General features: G+C 43.3%; 1 protein-coding gene across 1 annotated transcript in view; it reads right to left on the bottom strand.

The window, feature by feature from the left end:
- The window catches only part of TMTC1 (transmembrane and tetratricopeptide repeat containing 1), a 128,517-nt gene that overhangs the window by 13,503 nt on the left and 95,023 nt on the right, over positions 1-19,991 (bottom strand). The window contains exon 11 of the mRNA XM_010188706.1: positions 6,298-6,441. Coding sequence (XP_010187008.1) covers positions 6,298-6,441 — 144 coding nt within the window. The remainder of the gene's footprint in view (positions 1-6,297; positions 6,442-19,991) is intronic.

Below are 19,991 nucleotides of genomic sequence, written 5' to 3'. Positions count from 1 at the left end.
GGCCACATGCTCTGCCTGTTGAGTCCACAACCACTAGATTTTGTGAACTTCTGTAGTCCTACTGTACATCACCTCTCAATATTTCTCTTTATGGCAAATATATAAAATTCTGCTCTATTTATCCCATCAGAAGTTGAAGACACATGAAAAACGAGTCAGCAAAAGTGTGCCCCTGGCATGAGGAACTGTACAAGACCCTCCAAGCGATGTCCTACAGGAAAGGACGCTGGTGGGGTAACAGCAGGTTTGCAGTCAGCTTCTGGAGGTCTGGCCCCAGTCATGTCACCAAGGCACTGAGTGACCTGGGAACAGGACATTTGCCAGCAACCCTCCAACCAGCAGGTTAGAGAGACACCAGACATTTCCACTTCCTAAAAAAAAAAGTGAAGTCTTTGAATGTTCCTAGACAACGAGTGTTGTTATATATCTACTTATGACTTAGTTAAATTAATACTTTGAAATTAAAATATTGCTAAGTTAAATCTGCCTGGGATCTCTAAGTAATTCCTTAGCAAGTCGATCATTAGGCTAGAGGAGTCTGTTCTTCAGATCCTAAGGATTATGAAGAGATACTTGAGAGACCGCTATGCTGATGAGCTAGGGTTTTTTTCCTAGCATTGCTATGATCTTATTGCCATGGAAAACAGAAAAGGGTTCCTGAACAAAAATCTAAGGATGTTTATTTATTTGAGCTACATTTTCTCCAGTATCACTCTGTCTTTCTTTCCTTGAGAAAATCAGAAGGTTTCCTGAACTGACATCTAAGGATGTTTAGCTGGACTGGAACAACATTTTCCTTGTGTTGGGTGTACAAAGAACATGAATAGCAGGGCTTACAAAAAGAAACAAAGGGCTCTGGGACACAGAAAATATGTGAACACCTTGCTGCTTTGGCCTTAGATTTCATCTGAGTGACATGGTCAAGTAACCAGATCTTGTTTATAAGGTGCAAATTTCAGCTGATAATATATATGGCTTTGCAGATTTTTCCCTTTCTAGTTGTGTAACTGGAAGAATATTTTGCCTGTGCATTAAGCTAAGTAAAACCAGTTGTGCTAGTCTTTTTCTTCTTCCAGTGGTGTTCCATATAAATTACAGGAATGAAGCAAAACAAATAAAGAGCCACTTTTCTCCTACACTAATTAAAGACTAGTGAGCTTGTCAATTTATAAAACTTTTGGATCCCTTGGCTGGAGTTTCACGACACTTTTTCATAAATCAAAACCAGATGACTGCTTTATAAAGGTATTGATGTTTGGCAAAAAAAAAGTAGGAAATGCCAGCTACAGAAATAAAAGGATTAAGTGATCCACTCAGCAGCAGTAAAAGTCCCCATTTACCACAAGCATGCACTCTAAACATGGGGCAGCCCTCTTAATTACTTTTTTCCAAAATGGCCTTTTTTTTTTTCGTTTGATCCAAGAATAATGTTTGTCTCCTGAAAGTAGGGGTAGTGAGGGAAAGATTATAGCATCTTTTTATGTGACAGACTGAATTATATTAAAAAAAGCAGATCCAGTAGTTTCACAGAGGGCTCAGGCCTGCAAGATACCAAGTGCTCTGGCCAAGCACTTAAACGCATACTTAACTTTTATGTATGCAAGTTGAAAATTAATTACTGGCTGAAGTGCTTTCCTGGATCAAGGCCAACGCTTTGCAGGATCGAGGCTGTCGCTTATACAGATTTCATGCAATTTAGGAGAGCAGAGAGCATTGGAAGAACAGTCCAATACACTAATTTACCATAAACTGGGGATCTGGAGCAGGAAAAGCTAGGTAATGTATACCTTCGCTATGACAGAGAGAGGAACAAATTCAACTGACACAAGGAGTCTGTGATCACTTAATCCAATTTTTCCCCAAATTACCTTGCCTTACAATGCCCTCTCCTGACTCTCTCTTCCACTTGGGCTCCCAGCTTCCCCTTTACAGGGGAAAGAGCTGTTCCTTGCTCTTGGCTCCAGTACCTCTTCCATATTCTTGCAAGTACCCCACAGTTGGATAAACATCAGCTTAAACCTGGTCTTGGTGGACAACAAGTTGACCATGGGCCAGCAAGGTACCCTACATGGCGAAGAAGACCAACAGTGGGTGCAGGGAAGTGATGCTTCCCCTTTATACTTGTGAGACCACATCTGGAGCAATGTCTGCCCAGAGCTGGGCTCCCCAATGCAAGACAGGCATGGACATCCTGTTAGCAAGTTCAGCAGAGGGCCACTAAGGTGGTCAGGGCTAAAGCACCCATTGCATGAGGAGAGGCTGAATGAGCCATGTCTGTGCAGCCCGGAAAAGGGAAGACTCAAAAGTTAATTTAGTGCTACCTGCAACTACCTGGTCGGAGGATACAGAGAAGCCAGAGCCAAACTCTTCTCAGAGACGCATGGTGACAGAACAAGAAGCAACACACACAAGTAGGAACATAGGAAATTCTGATTACAGATAAGGAGAAATATTTTTCACCATGAGGGTGGTCAAACTGGAACAGGTTGTGCAGAGAGATTGTGGCATCTGTCCTTGGACATGTACAAGATTCTGCTGGACAAGGCCCTGAGCAACCTGATCCAATTAGACTTGCTCTGAGCAGCGGGCTTGTCCAAATGACCTCCAGAGGTCTGTTCCCACCTAAGCTATTCTTTTAATCTACTGTAAATTTGACACTGCCAGAGTTTGAGGGTTTTTTTTATAAACAGGCTACAATGTGTAAGTGATACTGATGGATAACTACAGCACTTTATGCAACACAGGGTTCTTGTCTGCAGTATTATCACTGAACATTATCACTCAGTTTGCTTCTCTGAATGGAAGGGAGGAATGTTTCCCTCTCTGAAAGATCTTAAATCTCAATACACATCATATCTACCTGATGTTTTTCAGCATCTTCGGTTACCCAAGCCTGTGTCAGCACATTCACATATATACTTATCCAGAAGCTTGTATCAGAGAGGGCAGACAGTCCTTCTTTCTCTGAATAGATGGATTTGCTAAACTTGGACTAAATCACAGCAACAAACACACAGGACACCTTATGTGTTACTCTATATTCAGAAAAGAATCAGCTCTTTGAATAAACTCAAGATTTCAGTGGACATTGTTTCCACGGATTTCACTTTCCCCATGAAAATGCAGCCACAGCACTCTCAAAGCATGTAAGAGTTACAAGGCTTTTATTTGCAAGAAGAAATGGTTTACTGAATATTGGAGTGCTTTGGGTGTGCGTAGACACAGTACTGCAAATAAGAAGTTCTCTCTCATTCTTCCTGCAACAGAAAGCCGAGATATTTACTTCAAATATTCATAATATTTTATTTCTTGTCTCTACAAAATATCCCACAAGCTATAAATTTCTGAGGTATTCTGAATGATATATCAGTTTTTCAAGCTGTATCTCAACAAAACTGCATCTATATAGAGGACTTCGGTATTTATATAAAAGGAAACTTCAAAACAAAACACAAGAAAGTAGCATCAGGCTGCTGTGTGTCACTGATCATGGACCATGAAAGTGGAGAAAGAGATTTCTCACTATTAGGCAGGCCATCTTTTGGGTCTATTTTAACTAAGAAATCTGTTGGCACTGTTTAATTATCTACTTTCCAATATTTACATTAGGCAAGAAAATGATGACATACAACTTTATTTTAGGATATGTAAACAAAACCAGAAGCTTATTCAATCATTACAACCAATGCTTCCTGAGAACATTCATCTTCTGGCACATAGCTGTCTTCATTATGTCCAAACAGAAAATGGAAACACCCTTTTTCATCTAGGACTTCCACAGAAAAAAAAACTTTAAAATTCCACCCTGCAGTCCTAAACCAAGATTTTTACTCAAGCTAAAATCACAAGCAATAGATGCTTAAACAGAGAGCTTATTTACAGGGAATAATGAGAGGCAGATTCCCACATGGGACTAGCAAACCCATCCTTCCAAAATCCTGGAGTTCCCCTTTCTCAGCACTCCAGAGGAGGTGAAATCTAATATCCGCCATTGGATTTCCATGCTAGGAGCAGGGGTGGGTGTAAGGAACTCAGCAGAATTCAACTGGGAGTTCCCTGTGCCAGACGGTTTCCTTACGGGTCTTGGTACAAGCAGTGCTGTTACTGGACGTGCCTTACGTGTTGCAGATGTGGACATTCCCGATCTGCACCATGCACTGAAGCCTCTGCAAAGAGGACATAAAATGTTTTCCTGGCTTGACCATTTATCCTCTCTCTGCCATATGTTTAAAAATGAAAACACTCTTCATAATGTCTCATAGTACAGCCAGAAAGTAATACTGCCTGTAATATTGTGCAGATTTTCATTTATTACCTAGATTATACTGGCATTTAGTATCTGCAGAATACTGGTTGCCCTATATACATATACAGGAAAGGATAATTCAGAAAGCCAGGTAGAAAACATAAATAAAGACAAAGTGGTAGGAAGGGGAAGCTTGAAATCTCTGCCTGGTTCCCATCTGGTCATCTCACATGTCACCTCACGCTCCAGCAGGGCTGATGATCTCTGCTAAGTTGATGGATGATCCAGGAAAGGTCCCGGCAAAGGGGTTTGTTTGTGCTAGCGTTGCAGGGGAGACATTCACATAGGATATGCCAGTATCTGCTTTACATAGCCCTCCACCACAAACTCTACCTATTTTTTAGCAGGTTTTTTTCAAGCTGAATAGGGAGATGAGGATACCCAGTTTCCGCTACAGTTAATGCTCTCGATGTGTCCAGATGCACTAGGCTGTTTTGGAAGCCCCCCGAAAAAGTCTAGAAAATAGAAGCAACTGCATGTGTTAAAAGTGCAGGTGGAACCAGTTTCTACCCATCTTCTGGGTCATAAGAGCCCATCAACTAGCCAGATTTAAGCATTATTGATATGGGATGTTCTGGTGCTGCTTCTGGCTTACATCTTTTTGTATTAATATTTTATATTTTTTTAAAAAAATCACAGAGAATAATAACTAAGGCAAACATGATGGATTAAAAGGACAATATGTATTTTTAAAGAGTACTGCCACCTAAGATTAATTTATATCAACCAAATTTGATGAATAATACAAAGATCTTGCATTTCTCCTGTCATAAGAGTGTCTTTACCATTTTTCTTTCTTGTGAGTATTTCCAGTAAAGCACTCATCTACTTTCTATTAGACAATTACTCAGCTGCCATATTCTAACCCAGAACCATCAAGTTTACGTATAGTATTATTCTGGTAATTTCTCCACTAACAAATGGACCAGGCAGAACTTCAGCAATACACTTAATATCTGTCATATAAACTCACACTTAAATTGATATCTCAGAACCAGAGACCACGTGTTTTGATGAGACAGTACCACTTTAAAATGAGCCCAACACTAAAGCGTGATCTACTCTAAAATATTTACCAGAGATCAACTGCCAGCAAAATAAGTGCAGTTTATATCAGCAAAAATGTACTTTTGCTGCTGTATTTGATGCAGTTCTATTGGCAAATAACATGCTACCCTCAGAAAAACAAGGGGGTTTTTTTGCTGGTGCAAATTAGTAATGCATGAATAGAGATTTATTGTTTTTTTTAACTGCACTCCTAGCAGATCTTACCATATTGGCAAAGCTTCTTGTGTAGATTTAAGTTCAGTCTTTAGATATGGTTAGTCAAATTAATTTTCATGATTATGATCGTCTGCTATTCTCCTTGCTAAAGGCTGACACTCTAATAACAATGAGTGAAATTATGAGCTGATTAACTTGTTTTCTTGCTCAGCAGAGTAACTGTATAAAGATGTAAGCCAGCTTTCCCCTCAAATCCAGACCCATCCCCTCTGCAACGGGATGAATCTTTTGCTGCTCTGAGCATTTCACAGTTAGGTGCTTATGCCTAAACTATGCCTCGACCTTCCAAACAGCTAATGAGGAGAAGTGGGAATTTACAGAGAGGGATTTGTTTGATCCGTTTTATTTATTAGATCCGCATCAGATGCCTATCTTGGAACAATATTTCTTGCTCCACTGGAAAGGCTTACACCTCCTCTTGAGATGGAAGCTGCATGTAACTAGTTGGGTTTAGGCACCTCTTTCTTCGATGCCTGATCTGGCGCAACTGAATTCCCTCCAGATGAAACACAATTGTGAACAGCACCTAAAGCGATGTGGCAGACAGCATAAGGATATCCAAACAAAACCTCACCTTTGTGCTGGCACTTTTGGCCAGCAATAATAAATAACACCATTCCTTCATCAGTTGGCAGAAAAAAACTACTTTGGTGATGTGTGCAGAGAGAATGTGAATTTCCTTGGTGCCAGTTCTGCATTCAACTTACTTGAGCAGGTTGCCGAGATTGAAGAGAGCCCGATTGTGATGAGGGTTTAACTGAAGAGCCCGTCTGTAGTAGTTCTTTGCCTCCACCACGTCTTTGGTCAACGTCCCCAGGTTGTTGAGAGCACTTGCGTGACGAGGGTACAGTCTAGGAAAAATGAAATATCAAGTTACAGACACTCACTAATTGACAAATAAAGCGGAGGTCACTACTGCTGCCACCAATGCTCTTTGGCATTTGGTAAAAAGAAGGATGTCAGCGAGGAAACACTGTTTTCCCTTCATTTGCTGCAGGTCCTGATAGGATCCTGAGGAACCTTTTCAACTCCCAGAGAGACTGCAAATCAGATCTTCTCCTACAGTTCCTATATGTCTCCAGGGCAAAAGGGAACACTGAACAGCTTTGAAAGTCTATTTTACCCTCCAAGCAAAAGGCAAAGCAACTAAAGCAGCTTGAACGTCTTTATTCAAAATGTTTTTCAAACAAGCAAGGACTGCTTTGTCAAAAATATGTTTCCAACGGAAAAATGTTTTGACATATACATAAACCAACAAAACACTGTTTAAATTGATCTGCTTTGACTTTTTTTTTTTAAATCAGTTTCCTACAATAAAAGTGATAATAAAGTGCAAAAGGAAACTTGAAATCAGCTGTTGAACAATGTCTTCAGGACCAAGCAAAGTGCTAAAAAAAAAATTCTGGAAACAGACTGCTTAACAGTATAAAATCACTAAGCTTCTAGTTCTATTTTTTTACCACTTGGCTTGGTTCTCCTTTTAACTGATCTGTGGATCTTTACATCTACCTGTTCCAGTTATAACACTATGTATTGGGCCAAGTACATCTCTGTTAAAATTCTCCATGAATTAAGAAGCATGTCGTGGTCCATTCAGCTGCTTAAATTCTCAAAGTTGTGCTCCTACATTAATATTTTGGCTTGTAGGTCTTTCAGCAGAAATGTCCAGGGGTGAAAGTGATCCAAGATTTAGCACCCAGCACCCACTGTGTCAAAGATGAGTGAAAACTAAGGTCCATTATGATAAAGGAGCCCACATTGGCCCCAGGCAGGCTGGGGACCATCTATGCGAGAAGGTCGGATGCTCCCATATGAAGCAGTGCGCAGGAGCTTGCCCACTGAATTCCTCCAGATGATCACTGGAAGAAGTGGGTTAAGACAGTCAAGGCTTTGGTTTGAGAACACCTAGTTGCAAATTCTGCTGCCACTGCAGATTTTCTATTTTGGACCATGAAAAGTCACCTGACATTTCTTTGCCTTAGGTCCCTGGGGTTCATGGCAAAGTGATGTGGATAATGACATTAAAAGTAGTTAGCTATGATAGCCCAGGGTATGGTACGAGGAGGGGCATTTAAAGGAAGAAGAAAGGATTAAGACTCTATAATATAGTCTGACTCTAAAGTTCACAGCTGTTTTTAATCTAAAACTTTCCATGGTGGGTTTTTTTTTTTTGCCTGGAGTTTTTCATTATGTCAGTTCAGCCCTGGGATTTTCTGTGCTTAAGTACCGTGAATAATTTAGCATTTTATACACTGCTGCAACATTTGTATCAGTCACATTTTTGCTCCACCGCACATAAGCGATTTTGGCAAGGTCTTACTTGGAGGTGAAGTTGGGAACGCACGAGTAAATTCTGGAGAAGTGGACATGCACTGGTAACAAACCTAGGATGCTTCCTACAACTAGGTAAGAGAAGAGCCCAAAGTCCTTTTTCCACCCAACATCAAACCTAGCAGACAAGTATTGCAAAGCCACATCATTGAGGAGAGATCATTCAAAGATGCAGCCACGTATTTTTTTTAAACTTAGCCTATTATAATGACAAATGATAAATGTTAGTGACCACCACTTATAGTAACTGAGAACTGTGTATTCTGTCAACATCTCTTCGATACATATGAGCATCTCAGATGCGTTTCTCAGAGGTAACCACTTCTGCTGCAAGACCAGTGTCTCAGTTCACCCACGCTACCTGCATTTGCTGCTCAAGTGATTTTTGAAGAGTTCCCTAATTGATCTCATTGCAGAGGAGCAAAGAGTAGGAAATTCATGGTGAGATTCCATCTGGCACAGAAATAGTACCACTTCCCACTGCTGAAGCTACCCAGTGAGCCTGATGCATTTCGGGATGTGAAAGGCTGCCTGCGCTTGGAGAAGCAGCAGCAAAGGACAAGACGGTGATGAGGGTACAGCGTTGAGTCTTGACTTTGGCCCTTAAATGCACTGGTCACCCAGGCTAAGCCTCCTCTGCTGAAGCAGGCTGGGAAAAATGCTTTCCACAGCCACAGCAGGGGAGCCACTGAAAGGACCAAGCTTGCTTGTTCTTCTGCACTGGGGACACAGCTCTGTGTGATGCCTTGACCAGGATCTTCAACAAAGAATGTCCTATCTATCTTAGGGCAAACAACTGAGGGCTCAGCCTTGTTTCCCATTTCTTCCATGGGATTTTGACATTGGTTTTGGACCAAAAAAAACCTCAATGTTTGGGAGTTATATTTTTGAGGCTTTTTTTCCAGTTGGGTATGATAAAAGTTGTACACTACTTCTGTCAGTACTTGCACATAAAAACAGCTCCAATATCTGCCATGAAGTCACTTGAGTTATGAGTGGGCAAAAGTATTTCAGACAATTCTTGGGAAAGTCAGAAACAGGTTAACATTTTACAGCCCCAAACCCGATGGTTTTGCTCTCAGACTTTCAGGAATTAATTCTGTTCTTGGCCTCTAGTACTCCCGTGAGATTTTAGGCCCAAGAGATTTGCTTGCACCAATTTGGAGAGGAATGAAAACTCAAGATTAAAAAAGAGAACTGATTTCACCTTTAAATTGCACAGCTCTGACCAGCAACTCAATAAATACACTTCTGAGCTCAGTGCTAAAACCTCTTGACAGCAAATCACAGGATGTAAGCATGTCTCCCAGGTATCCTGGGCTCTATTTCTTGTGTTTTACATTTATTCATTACATCTCATTGCCCTTTCCAAGAAATAGAAGTGAAAAAACAGAACCTCGGCTAGCACAAATTGTCAGCTCAAACCCGTTTAGCATCTGGCCTGAAGAACTTCCAATATTTGCAATTTCACATATCTGAAGAAACATCAAGAGAAAAATCTGAGCGCAGTGAGATAAGGCAGTGGGTTGGGCTTTGCCGTTAGGGTTCAGCTCTTTACAGTTTTGTTTGGAATATTACTTTATTATGGAGTTAGAGCAAGATGCCACTCAACTGAGTTCAGCAGAGAGCATAACCAAGCCCTAAAAGAGCATCATCTCTAGCAAGGTAACCAGAGCCAGAGCCTGAGCCCATGACTTGTTCACGCTGTCAAACTGTTAATGGGATCCCTTCCACTTCCACACCACCTTGATAGCTCCCAGGAGTGGTGCGGGGCTGAGCCCAGACCAGGGTCTGGTCCCAGACGCCAGCCTGGGCTCGGCTGCTGTCTCTTGGAGGATACAAATACTCACTGAATACCTGCAGGTCAATTTATACCAGCTGGCCTCAGGGTTACAGAATGGGGACCAGACCCCTTTTTATATATTAATATGAAGGCTGAAAAAAGGACTAATGACCTTATTCAAACTACCCTCTGCTCATGCACACCCACTGCTGTTAATAACAGCTTTCTGGAGATAAAAACAGAGTAGAACAAAGTCTTATGGCTGGATTAGCAGAAGAGCATAAAAGTTGACCACTGGTGACTAATTAAAGCAACATTTACTCAAGAACTCTAAAAATCTCACTGCAAAACTTGCAGATACATCATTTAAGGAACAGAGGCACATATACTTTTTTATCCCCATTTTTATGTTATTACGAGGCTTGTACTGTTTCTCAAGACTTCTGGAATTGGTCCCAATGATTCCCAATGTCTATGTTGCTTATTTTGACAGCAAGCTGTCAGATGCAAAGGCTGTCTCTTCCCCACATCTATTTATTTCTTGGAAGGATCTGACACACGTTACCAGGACAAGGAGGTCTCCAGAGTCTCTTCAAGACACAATAACACTCAGAACCCAGACCTTGTTTTACAATAGCCAGGACACTATGAGAAACAAGGAGTCAGTTGCTGGAACATACACACCTTGCTTTGCAACTTCTCTTCAGAAACAAAGCTTTTCTATCTGGACACACACAGAGCTGTATTTTCCTTGCCACCACCATTGATAATGGTAACAGTCTGCAGGCAATATCCTTCTTGCTATGCATCTGATTAGGTAGAAATTCCTCCAGGCTTCACCTAATCAAATGCAAGTGCTGCATTATTTATGAAAGAAAGCAGAATTTCATTAAACTTATTCTACAACAAGCAGTTCATGTAAAAAAAAAATTTCCTCCTTTCTTTTAGAAATCAGAATAATTCTCTTTTAAAACCTACATTCACAGGTAATTATGATAGAAGTCTTGAAATGGCAAAATTACTTTAAAAAAAAAGAACCCAACTCATAAAAGTGTATTTTAAATCAGACTGGGATTTCATTTCTAAAGAGAAGACAAGTGGGATGTTTCCTTGTTGCAGAATGAATAATTCAAATGATTCCTCCAGTGCTCTATCTGAAATTGTCAGAATAAATTTAAGCAGCTTTCCCTTTAACTATTACAGGTATACACTACACAAGAACTCCTGTTAGTAATTTTCCCCGCTTCTTTTAGGCTAGCAAAATTCCCTCTAATACCACTGAACAAAAGCCTTATTGACTCACACAGTCAAGAGATTTCCAGTTTCACAAGAAGATAACAGGCATAAAACATATACAGTCATCAAAATGCTGCTGACCATTTATTTATTTGCTTTTTAATTTAATGCCACTATTACAGAAACATTTGATTTAAAAAAAAAAAAGCAGGGTTTTGTTTAGCACCATATCTGAACTACAAGACAATTCCAGAAAAAAAGAGAAAGGGAGGGAATTTGTTGTCATGACAACAACTTATAACCCACCGAGAATTTTAATTCTTTTAATTCAGATCGAGAGAGACCACTTAAACAACTGGCAAGCTCTGCTCCCAGTCCCGCTTTTAAACGGCCCTTGGGCTGCAGCCAGAGGTATTCAGGGGACAAAAGGCATTAGCGTGACAACTCCCCACTCACTCTTAAGTGTGTTGTGTGGCTTTTGGCTGTAGGAGGCCAGGCTATCACACAATTAGCCTGGGAAACTACCACAGCCAACATGGAAAAGGCTACAACACCCCGCTTCTGGGGGTCCGGGCAGCCCCCTGCAGCCACTGCCTGATAAAAGAGGTTACTAAAAGCAGTTCAGAGCTGCCCCTCAGAGCTGGGACAGCCCTGAGATGTCATGCACCAGGGTGGTTCTGCCTGATGTCCCAGGCCAGTGCCCAGCCCCTTGCCAACCTCCAAGCATCAATGCTAAGCCTGTGGAAAGCACCTTCCCAGAGACTTAAAACACGAGTCCTTAAAGCTATTAGAAAAGCCGTAAGCACCAGTGGCCGTCATTAACCTAACAGCCGTGCCATGGAGCAGCAGCAGAAGAAAGAAAAAAATCTGCCTCCATCACCTTGTATACGTTCAAAGGGGCTCCAAGTGTATTCATTTCTGCTAGAAAGAAAAATCAGCAGCTGATTTGGCTGGGGAGATCTAGCGTGCCTGTTTTTTGTTAATGCATCTTTTGATTAAGGAATGCGCTTAAGCTTAGCACTCGCAGGGAACGCTCCACCTTTGAAGCAGCTATGATTAATTACCACTGCTGCACCGCCATGAGAAAACAGGTTGTGTTGCCTCTCTTGTGGTGAAAGCAGAAGAGGGGCTGAAGAGCCCTGGGACAGACCTCCTCTCACCGGTCCCCCACACTGCAGGATGCCTCTCTGCTATCCACTCTTGGCTCCACCACTGCCTGCGTGACCCTACCGCAACGCTCAGCATCCACAAGGCTCACTTCAGCCAAATTAAGCCCGCAGGGTCAGGTCTTTAATTACTCAAGCCCAATTACTTGCTGGCAGCATGGCAATTTGTTTTTAAGGCATGTTTTACCCCATTGCAACACATACCATAGTATTTTATTTGCATCACTTTGCCAACAAAAGTAACAATGTTACGAGAACAATGTTTCACCTGTGCCAAATTTTTATACTATTTTATATTTACTCTTGTATACTATTTCAAGCCAATTTTTCCATTTTAATATTACATCACACTCATTTTCATGTATTTACGTAAGTTCTCAATAAAGCTCTATGTCAGGTTGAATTAAAACTTGACTTGATGTAATTCAGAGACCAGTCATCGTATGGGGAATAATCCTGCGCTGGCAACAACTCAGGCCATAGTCTCAAAATAGCGTGGTACCTTGTTCCAAGAGCTGTTCTACGTGATGTGGGGATGTGTAGGTTATGGAGCCAGATCCTATGTCTTTCTCAAAAAAAACCAACTTCAATTTGCAGCATTTGAATTCCTTTAATAGGAGGGACGATCCTGCAATATTAAGCAGCAGCTGGTTTCTCTTGAAGAGTTTTAGTAGTTGCATCAATATTTCCTGAAAGGTAACACCCTTCAGCTTGGCAGAAGGTTTGTGGCAGGCTGGGATTTTGTACTTTTTTTTTTTTTTTAAACTGGAAATCCTGTTGAAGTCAGGCAAGTGAGAGATCTAACGCTTTTGGGTTCCTTTGAAAGCCTCAGGCATAATCCTCTTCAATGAAAGCATGACAAAGCAGCCAGACTCCTGGCTGTACGCGGCACGGCCCGGCGCTGGGTATTACATCACGCCCATTTCCATGTACTCAGCTATGAGGTGATCTGGCTCAGGGCCTGACACAACACTAGGAATAAGACAGGGAGCTATCCCACCCCAGTATGGCGCTGGGGGCTCTCAGAGCACCCATGAGCAGCTCTGTGAGTCCCATTAGGGTCCTCACTGGCGTTACATGGACCAGCTCGGGGCCTGATAGAGGTCCTGCTAAAGATCAGGGCATGCCTGATCACCAGTGCCTAACCACTATTTCAGACACCCACCAAAGGTCTCCTCCCTCTGCTGCTGCTAAAAGGCAGGGGGGTCCCCCAAAGATGCCTTGGGTACCCCAGACCACCTCAAATGCCTTCAACCTTCTAGTGGGCAGAAGCCACCCACATTTTGGCACTGAGCACCTATAACATGGACACTGAGAGACGGTGCTCTTCTCTGCCATGTTTCCCATGTGGCCTGGGACAATTCTGTCTCTCAGGGTCTCCATGCCCCATCACTAAATTGACAGCAATAACACTTCTCTGCTCCATACCATCACTTCTCTGCTCACAGCACAAGCCCTCTGCGGTGATGACAACCTCCAGCTATGGTCAGCGGCAGGCACAGGGGGATCTTGATCTCAGCTGGGACCTCCAGAGGCCAATTTGGTATAAACAGTAAGTGCTGAATGGCAGCCAGGGATGAGTGGAAGGAAGAAAGGTCGTGGCTGTACAGCTTCTCCCCTTACCTGGCAACCCAGCCAGCAGCAAGAGCAGTCCACAGGTGCCCTGCCACCAGCAAAACCTTTCACCAGGGTAAGCCTCCAAGGCTGATGGGCAGAGCACAGGGCATGGCAGCTGTGTTGTACCCTAATATCAAGGAAAACCACTCCAGGACAGAAAAAAAGAGAATCTGAACAGATTTAATCGGTAAATCAACAAAAGCCCCATTAATTCTTTGAGCCCAGCATCCATCAAAAAAACCCAAACCATATCCAGAAGCATGCCATTTAAAAAACAAACCTGTTTAATACTTTAAACGCTATCATAATTTATGAATTTTCATTAAATTTTCAAACTTGGGTGGGGGTAGAAGCTCAAGATTCAGAGCTGAGGAGAAAAAAAACTATTTTAAGTCAAACAATGTCACAGCTAAATATAAATAAATAAAAACCTTCCCGCTAAACTCGCATATTCCCTGCAGCATTGAGGCCACATGAGGTTATCAAACTGGGCTGCCTGCTTATGCTCTCACATAAAGAATTTATGCAGGATCCATGTAAGTCCTGAAAATCCCAGAAACCGCTCAAGCCCAACAAAGGACTAATAATTCACAGCACGCCTCACTTACAGACAGCATGAAGAGCGCAGGTGTCTCCATAGAGCCCATACAAACTGGAGGGACACCACAGCAAACAGGAGGCCATCGGGTGAGTTCTTCAACCAAACTGTCACATGAAGAGATTAAATAACAACGTATATCTCACTTCAGCAGATGGGGTGAAATCACACCTGTCATCTCCCAGAGTTCACAGGTGCCAGATGAAGCTGTGCAGCCCCATACGGACACCCGTGATCACGGCTGTCTCCAAGATGTCTGGGGGTTTCGGTGTAAATCAGAGCAGCCCCATTCCAGCACTGCCACCCAAACTGCTCAAAGGGGCCACTGAACTGTCTAGGGATAGGCAGAGAGCCACAACTTTTCCTGACAAGCCTTCACAGAAAGTCTCAAGGTTATCCTTGACAGATACGTACCGGGAACCAAATTTTCTGCTGCCCCTTGGTAAGGACCAGCAAACACAAGTCTCTGATGATTTAGTACAACAATAATCAGTACTACCTGGTCATTCTTGGAGAAAAAATAGTCACACAGATTTTTCATAAAGACAAGGATACCAGGCTAGGGGAAAAGAAATGGCTGTGGGAACAAAAAATAATTAACCCTTGGATTTGAGGTTCTCAGTAGCCAAAAGTGAAAAGTAGACTCGGACATCTGCAAAATACAACCGTAAGTTTCTCTCTGCATAGCCGACATTAACAAAATCAAACAGACCTCTTGTGCCAGGAAGACAACTGCTTTGTAGTTTCAGTAGGGAAGCATTTTCCATTCCCCAGATTTTCAGCATCACCCCCAGATGCGTAAGTAGTCAAAGCCACGATGCAGTGGCTGAGGAAAGCTGTAGAGCAGTCATTCTCATAGCTATGGGGGCTCTTCTCCAAAAAGATGCACTTGAAAAGCCAGCAAGTTCCTGAAGGACACTGTAGAAGGACTTGCATTCGGGACAGAATGGACTCTGGAATGGGCCCTGCCTGTGAATATCAGCATCCAAGGGCGAGTTGCATATACATCTGCACATCCCCGCAGGGACATCCAGCTTTCATCGCTGTCAATGCACTTACTCTGCACATGCACATCAAGGCTCATGGTTGTGCTTACACCAGTCTGGTTCTGAGTAAATAAAAGCCTGTGCCTTGACTGATTGGCATTTGATCAATAAAAGGCAGAAAAACTGAGCGGAGGTGGAGTGTACCTCAAAACAGGCAGGGATTAGTGCTTTATAGAGAACAGGTTCAAAAATAAATTACACGGGCTGAAGTAATTTGGCCATCATTCCACGCACTGTGTTGTAAAGGCCATTAAGTCTCTGATTCAAATTATCGGGCAGCCTTTTCAGCCCTCAATTACTATTAAATCACTCAACAATTTTGTCTAGCTTCAGGACAGCCACCACGTACGTACACAAAAGCACCAATTACCCCAAAAGTCGGTTGTCAAAGGGTGATTCAGAAGAACACCGCACAAAGATGTTTCCAACAGCTTGGACGCGATCTGTGGCAAGTCTGCAACATCCACTAACACAGGGTACTATGTGAAGTCTCCATGAAGATGTTTCATCAAATGCCTAACCAGAGGGCTTGCTTCAAGGGCCTGACCTAAGGAACATTAAGTGTCAGAAGGGCACTCACAGCTTCGAGAGCAAATGCAGCCCTGGCAGTCACAGCAAAGCAGTGCTGCACATTTTTGACTCACTGTAAAAACAGGCTGACAAATGGTGCTGGTATTTTAATTCTTTCCAGAAATAAATCACAGATGGTATCCAAGGCCACCTGCAGTCCACGCTGAGAGGCATTTTCAAGGCGCACACACACAGACAGACACACACACACAAAGGGCTATATGAACACAATTTTTTTACTGCATGGAGAGTGCAATTTAACTGAATTTAAACAACCCCAGATACTGTTGATTTAAGATATATAAAAACCCAGTGGGTAGGTGTGTGGGAAAACTTAGCAAGAAACCTGAGTCTCCCTTACAGCATCAGGGCTTTATTTCTAAAGTGCAGTGAGGAGACAAAGGAGACTCGCTTGCTCCTTTTCTTCCCATTGCAGTGGTGTTATGCACCAATTTTATTTCCTGAGTGAGGGATATAGATATGGTACCCACACTGCTTCCTCCTCCTTTCTCCCCCATCTAGCCTGTGTTCAAGTACCAAGAATACATCAGCACGATCTCATGATACTTCTTGATGCCACAAACCAGTATTCCCAGTTTCCATGCTGCGAGCAAGGCCCTGAGCTGTATTTGCAAGCTCTGCAAGAGCCAGACCACGCATGTCACTGCATCACGCATTTTCATACTAGTTCATCTGCCCCCTGGCCCACTCTCTCAAGGCTGAGCACCAGAGCAGCTCCCTGAGCCGCAACGCCAGCCAGCCCGAGGGTTCCTGCATGCTACCCAGAGGCTCCCTTCTCCAGAGGATGCCATGAGGGAGAACGGATGTTTCTGCATGGATCTGCTGATGGCAAGCTCTCCCCTTCCTACTCTGTTCAATCAGCAGCGTTTTGGCAGGGAAAGTCCCAGGGGAGCTCATGGCTATGAACCTGTTGATGGATACAGACACAGACACACAGCAAACACGCGTGCACTCTTGTTCGCACACACTGGTGGTGCATTCATGTGCAAAACCACATGGTATTACACATACGGTGGATACTCCCTGCAGGGCTCTGTACTATCAGGTATTACACTGATGGTAAGAGTCAGTTCACATGCTTGCCCGTGCCTTCCTTTTGCGAAAGGGCAGCACCGCAGCAACCAGCTCTGGGCTGCCCCAGGGTGCCTGACACCTGCAGGACCAACCTGAGTCTCCCTCTCTTTGCTGGTCTTACTGTCTATATTTCTTCCTTTCCTTTTTAGTTCCTCCATCCCAGTTCATTTCTGTGACTTTCATTCAGCAAAAAACCATTACAAAGAAATAATTCAGTTATGATTTAACCATTTTGTATCATTTGCCGGTCACAGTATCTGCCTTTACACAAGGACAACTCTTTCTTCCCCACTATTAACTTAAACACAATACTCTGACATTTTTTAATTAAGGGCAAATGTGTATGTTTTCATATCAAAAAGTGCAAACATGAATTTTTAGATGTTGACCTGTTACCAGACACAGAAATGTAGCTTGAATAGCACAGAATTATTATTAGCACGTTTATTCGCACAACTCCAGCAAGAAACCCAGCAACCTCCTTCAACCCCACCTGCTGTTGCTCCGCCATCTGCGGGAAGCACGGCCCTGGCAACCAACACAACGATCCAGAGGGTAAGACAGAGCTGCTTTGGGAATCCAAATTTTTGAATGAGTGCAATCATAGCAAAGAAGGTGAATATTTGCTCTCCCCCACCACCATTCGTTGTTGAAAGGGTTATTAAAGACATAACAAATGTGCATCAAATGGGTTTTAAGTCTACTGTTTTTCTCTCTCTGCACGTCAGCTCATGTGCGTTCCCAAGGAGTGATAAAACAGTTTCAACAGCAACATCAAGTAAACAAGGCTGGGGAGAAGCAGGACAAAAGCTTGGTAACTATCAGCAACAGCAAACGTCTTCATTAGCACATCAGAGTTGTTCTTCATATTTGCGTGGGGTTGCATGGCCTCATATTCTTGCTCACAAACACGAGAGTGGTGAGACAAGTTTTATTTCAGATAAGACCAGCATTGTTTGATCTCCAGGAGCAGGGGGACTCCGAAATTCCTAGCAACAGCCGCAAATCTGCAGCAGAAGCAGCAGCAAGAATGTTAAGGCCAGCTTTCAGAGTAACCATGGTCAGCTCACATCTCAGATGGAGTATTTCTGGCCTTCACTTTTTGCAGGAAAACCAAAAACAAGTATCTCCTGGGGCCACTACCATATGTCAGGCAAATCAGTAAAGCAGCCTAATCCAGCAGCGTGTTTTTCTTGTTTTACTGAAGGTAAGCTGAAAGGTTTATAACCCACTGCTGGAAACACACAACACCAGCTGTTCTTCAGGTCTGCTTTAGGATAACTCACCTTGCATCTCCAAAGGGCTCTGCTTCTATTGCCCTTTAGGAACCCAATGTATAGGAGGAGCTTTCTATACATACAGAGAACTTCTCTGCTTTTCATTCCCCTCCTCTCCAATTCAAATGTTCTTCTCCATTTTTTCGTTTCAGTTTTTAATTTCCCCCACTCCTGGAGAGCATAATTAGATTGCACTAATTACCGAAGCCTGGCTGGGTGGGGGTGTTGCATCACTGGCCCCCTGGCTGGGGTGAGGAATGAGTTTCTTGGCAGGCCACCTGCAATGGTATCAGCAGGTGGTTGTTGGGATCAGTTGTCGAGTCTGCCTTTGGAAACCTGCCCTGCAGTTTCACTGTCAGAGAAAACACATTCTTCTCCTTCACCACTTTTCTGCCCTTAAGTTAACAGAGATACACCACCACGTGCCAGCAGAGGATCCTGCCCGCCTTTCAAAGCAGTAATGGGAGCAAGCGATTAAAGCACCGGGGGATCAACTTTCCCAGGATTTAGTCTCAATTGCTATTATTTCACTACATCACCTGTGTACACTTCAGCATCTTTTTCCACAGCTATATCTAGAACATCACCTGTCTGCCTCACAGGAGCCATGGGCTGCCTCGCTAAATAGCTACACGGCAACCAACACTTCTGGCAGGGAAGCAGGGAGCGGAAACGCTTGGTTACGTTGGTGGAATGGTGGTTCAAGCAGCCGAGCGCAGACTGACAGGATCACTTTTGTTTAGCAAACAGTTAAGCTCATTCACCAGAGATCAAGCAGACCTACATTGTAATTTGGCACAAGCTTTAGAAGCAAGCTGGAATGATGGATGAGCCATCACCCACACGTGCCTCAGACAGAGCCAGTACGGGGCAATGCCGCTCTCGCTCTCCTACCTCCCGGGTGGTGATGGCAACAGTCCCTGTCCTTACTGACTCAATTTCCTTATTCATTTCCTTATTGATCTGCTCTCTGCACACTAGGCAGATATTATATTTTGATCTCCCATTACTTCTGATGGTGCTGCTGCTAGACCATGAAGCCTCTCGAGTAGCTCGAGTTTTCTGTAATCTGGGGAGTGTGGATCCACCCGGACTCACCTGGAGGGCAGACATGCAGTGAGGGGTACCTGGGGGAAAGCAAGGCAAGCTGCTTGTGTTAGCACTTGAGCTGCTGGTCTGCCTGCTCCCTGATGAGGAAATTCACAGAGTGAGTGGTACTTCAGCTTCCCAGCTGTTCTTCCATTTTCAGGTCAGGCCAGGGGCCAGAATTACCCTGAACCACATCAAAATTTGGTCAAGATTTTACATCTACTACTTCCTTCTCTGTAATTGGTCTACAATCAGAGCAGTGATTGCAAAGCTGGAGTCTGTGAGGATGGGTAAATAGTTTGGATGTGAAATCTGTTCTTATCTGCAATACCCATCTAGAGTCTTGCACTACCTCCACCATCATGTTGCCTGTCCCACAGCCATCACCTTCTCCACTGTTTCAACACAGCCATCGTGTGTAGGCACCTAGCAGAGACTGCAAGGCCTACACACAGCCCCCAGGCATTTCAGAAGGGGTAGGTCTGAGAGGAAAATACAGAATGTCATTCTCAGCAGGAGAACACACTACACTTTTTACTTCCACTGGTTCACTGCTTATTACGCAGGCCTGAAATGCCCTGTGACAAGGGTGG

The sequence above is a fragment of the Mesitornis unicolor genome, unplaced genomic scaffold (genome assembly GCF_000695765.1).
Source record: "Mesitornis unicolor isolate BGI_N332 unplaced genomic scaffold, ASM69576v1 scaffold11097, whole genome shotgun sequence".
Lineage (NCBI taxonomy): Eukaryota > Metazoa > Chordata > Aves > Mesitornithiformes > Mesitornithidae > Mesitornis > Mesitornis unicolor.
This window is presented reverse-complemented; position numbering and strand designations above follow the sequence as displayed.